Source organism: Protobothrops mucrosquamatus, unplaced genomic scaffold, assembly GCF_001527695.2.
Source record: "Protobothrops mucrosquamatus isolate PMUCROS unplaced genomic scaffold, P.Mucros_1.0 scaffold_76, whole genome shotgun sequence".
NCBI lineage: Eukaryota > Metazoa > Chordata > Lepidosauria > Squamata > Viperidae > Protobothrops > Protobothrops mucrosquamatus.
The window spans coordinates 196,335-199,897 of record NW_015386152.1 but is presented as its reverse complement, the minus strand read 5'-3'; the positions used below and the strand labels follow the sequence as shown (position 1 = coordinate 199,897).

General features: G+C 38.8%; 1 protein-coding gene across 2 annotated transcripts in view; it reads left to right on the top strand.

Annotated features, from left to right (window-relative positions):
* Positions 1 to 3,563, top strand: part of FKBP11 (FKBP prolyl isomerase 11) — a 15,192-nt gene that overhangs the window by 7,944 nt on the left and 3,685 nt on the right. The window contains exons 3-4 of one of the 2 annotated variants that reach the window (XM_015813922.1): positions 1,795 to 1,882; positions 3,270 to 3,303. In XM_015813922.1, coding sequence (XP_015669408.1) covers positions 1,795 to 1,882; positions 3,270 to 3,303 — 122 coding nt within the window. Of the gene's footprint in view, positions 1 to 1,794; positions 1,883 to 2,718; positions 2,965 to 3,269; positions 3,304 to 3,563 lie in introns of those variants that run through there. The other variant, XM_015813930.2, reaches the window with a different exon arrangement.

The window sequence follows — 3,563 nt, the reverse complement described above, 5'->3', positions numbered from 1 at the left end:
CTGACCTAGGGAGGATTTTATTTAGGGTGATTTTAAAAATAATTTTAAATAGAGACACAGCTTCTAATATTCGGTTTTTTAATCTGGTTTTACAGGGGTTTGTATTTTTATGCTTTGTATTTGTACTGTTTTTAATACGCTGTGCACCGCCCTGAGTCCTGCGGGAGAAGGGCGGTATATAAATTAAATTAATAAATAAGAAATTCTGGACTCAATTGTCATAAGTCAAGGACCACCTGTAGAAGGTTTTAATTTGGACAACACTGGCTCCCTAGGCTAGGAAACTGAGATGAGCACTGTCCCCTAGAGGCAGACACTACTGGACAGGGGAAACCTTTACCTTTTTAATTTGGATTCCTGCATAAGCCAGTGCAGGGCCTGGCCTAAGTAACTCCTTGTACGTTATAATTCTAGGAATGTAGTAACATCTGATAGGCCAATGTTTTACAATAAAGTCACTGCTTCTCAGCCCAACTCACCTCACAGGGTTGTTGTGGGGAAAATAGTAGTAAGAGTGTTGGTATGTTTGCCTCTTGACTTGGAAAAAAAAGGGCAGGATAAAAATCTAAAAAACCCTTCACAACTTTAAATTTTCAGCTCCCAGAATTCCCCAATAGTATGCATCTGGGATTTGAAGTACGCACATCTTAAAGTTACCAAGTTTGAAGAGCATTGGGTTATAGCTTTCTCGGCGCTTCTAAGCAACGTGCAGCGTAGTTAATCCTGTATCTCTAAATGTTTCTAGCCAAGGTTGATGAAAGTAGCTATTAGGATGGGATGGGATGAAGTGTCTATAATTCTAATACTAATGCAAAAGAGCTATGCCAGTTAAAGGTGCAGAAGTTGGTGTAAAGTAGGCAAATGGATGAAAAGATTAAAAATAGAAAAGTCTCTGCTCTGGAAAGGCAGGAAGCCCATCTTGTCAGAGTCCAATAACGCAGACTATGCCCACACTTTTTCTTTTATGCAATTATGTAAAGAGGCCTGGTAATCTCTAATTTAAATTGCTACAATACTTTATGAGCGGAGATATTTGAAACTAATGTGGAAACACTCAATACAAACTGTAATTACTAGTAACTATTAGGCTAGTCAGAGTATATTGTGCATCATTGGACTTGGCTTTATTTTGAAGCAATTTTTTTATCACTTGTAACCCAGAGATGTACAGAATAAGAATTGAAGTCATCTTCAGATACCTTATGCTAGCAGGAACATGGACAGTTCGCTTCTCTGGGGCCTCCTATCTTCATGCCTTGAGCTAAACTGAGATAGTGATCCAAATATCAATATGTAAAAAAAGGGTAATTTTTGCTCAGGGCAGCATCATAACCAGCTATTAGTATGTCTAATCGTCTGAAAGAAAAGAAGCACCATTTACCTCCGTGAGAATTATCCATTCATAAATTGATTACGTACCTTTGAATATGGATAAAAGTAACGATTCTGAACTACCATGCTATTAGTTGCAGGAAGTGCTGTTATGAAAAAGACATCCCTGTGACTATAGAGGAAAAATGGCTTCTCCTAAAATGGCACCCCATGCTTGCATACAGTATTTTTGTTTCGAGTATAATAGAAAATTAAATTGACCTGCATGAAGTTGCTGTCCATACTTTTTCATCATGGGACATAATGATATTTCATTTCTTACAAAGTTATAGGTATCAGCACTTTCTCTTGATTTAAAACAAAACAATTGTGGAAAGGGCAATTGATGTTAGAACATCAGCTGCCACTTGATGTGAGAAATATGTGCACACACCCCTCAGTTTAAGGATTTTTTTTTTACAGGGTACGCTCGAAGATGGACGCATTATTGATACCTCACTCTCCCGCGATCCATTGCAAGTGGAGTTGGGCAAAAGACAAGTCATACCAGGTAGACCTCTGTTCTTTATCTTCTGTTCTTTAGCATAAGATGCTTAGTTTGGCTGAGGGACGCACCAAGGAAAGCAGTAGGGAGAAATAAAAATCTCTTGTGTCCACAAATAGTCTTTGGCCAAAGAAACATACTTGATACTGTTTCTTCTCTAAATAAGTATTTTTTCTCCATACCACTATTCCTGTTGCCCCAAAAGTAGTTTGAACCTCTCCTTGCTTGATTTCATCATTTGACCCCAGCCTATACCTAAGAACTTTCAGTCATCTTTAGCTGTACCAGTGCTGAGGCAGTGTTCCCTCCCTTATCCTAACACTGGGTTTGCTCCGGATACAATCTGACATGCTTTACAGATTGTTGAGGTGATGCACTCAATTCACTTTTGGAGGTGGGATTAGCCTAACTTCTCTTGTTAGTGCAGATATGCTCCTTCCCCTCACCACACTCACGATGGCAGTATTGAAACTGCATGGTGAAGTGGAGAGAGGGAGTGATGACTATACCTCTGCTGCTTCCAACTCTCCCACACCTTTATATACTGTTCAGGCTGCTTTTGGATGCCTTTTTAGAATATCAAAAGGAATGGAGCCTGACTGTAGCTTAAAAGTCTTCCATTGAATGGTATCCATGCAAAATACTTGTATTAAACCAGAAGTTTTGACATGTGGCTAAATCTGCTGGTCTAGCCATCAGGCAAAACTCGTCTCCTCCCCAACTCCATCCAATGTTATGATGAATGGTTAGTGGATGTTTTCCTGTTGACTGTTTTCCTGATGTTTGGTAGGAAAGAGATGGAAATAAAACCAAGAGGTAGCCACCATTTTTTTCCTTAATCTGTTCTGTATTGTTTAGATAAGGACAGCAGTATTTGCTGACATCTTGCCTGTGACAGGATAGGGGCTGGCAAGGAGTTAGCACATATTTCACTAGTATCTTTTTATACTACCTCAAGGATTGATGGAAAGAAAGCACTTGGCCGTGAAGAAGACCCAAACTCAACATACTTCAATTGTAGAAGGATAGATTTGAGTTGAAGATTAGAAGAAATCTTTAATGATAAAAGCATTAGATCCTGCAATCTGGTACGGTGCTTTCTTTTAGAAGACTTCCAGCAGAAGCTAAGTACAGTAGTCACCTGTGGGACTGTATAAGATTGTGATCGGCATGTTTTATATATGCCATTCATTTTGTCCTAGGCTCCCAACTTTCTTGCCTGTTTATTATTTATATTTTTGGTTTGATAGATTAATCTCAACCTGTGTTCTGGTAACCAAACAAGAGATTTATTATTTTAATATGAAGAGCTCCTTTTAGAGGAACTGAATGTTCTAGGGGGAAAACCACAAAGGCTTCTAATTAAGTTCTTTTTTTCCCCCTCTCAATTCAGGTTTAGAACAAGGTCTGCTGAATATGTGTGTTGGGTAAGTAACTCCCAGTAAGTAACTGGAAATCTTTATAGGTAGTTGCTATACTCAGTCAAGCCTGCAACCTTCTCTGTTTTGAATTCTGTTTGTTTTCTGTGTAGAGCCAAGATGGGCTGCAGTTTCCAAGTGACAAACAAAAGCACTGTCTGCATTCAGAGATATTTTTCTTATTTGCTTGTTCAGACCACAGTGGAAAAATTCTGGTTCTTTAAATATTATAATGCTGCAGTCGACAGCATTCCTTACTAGAGACTGTA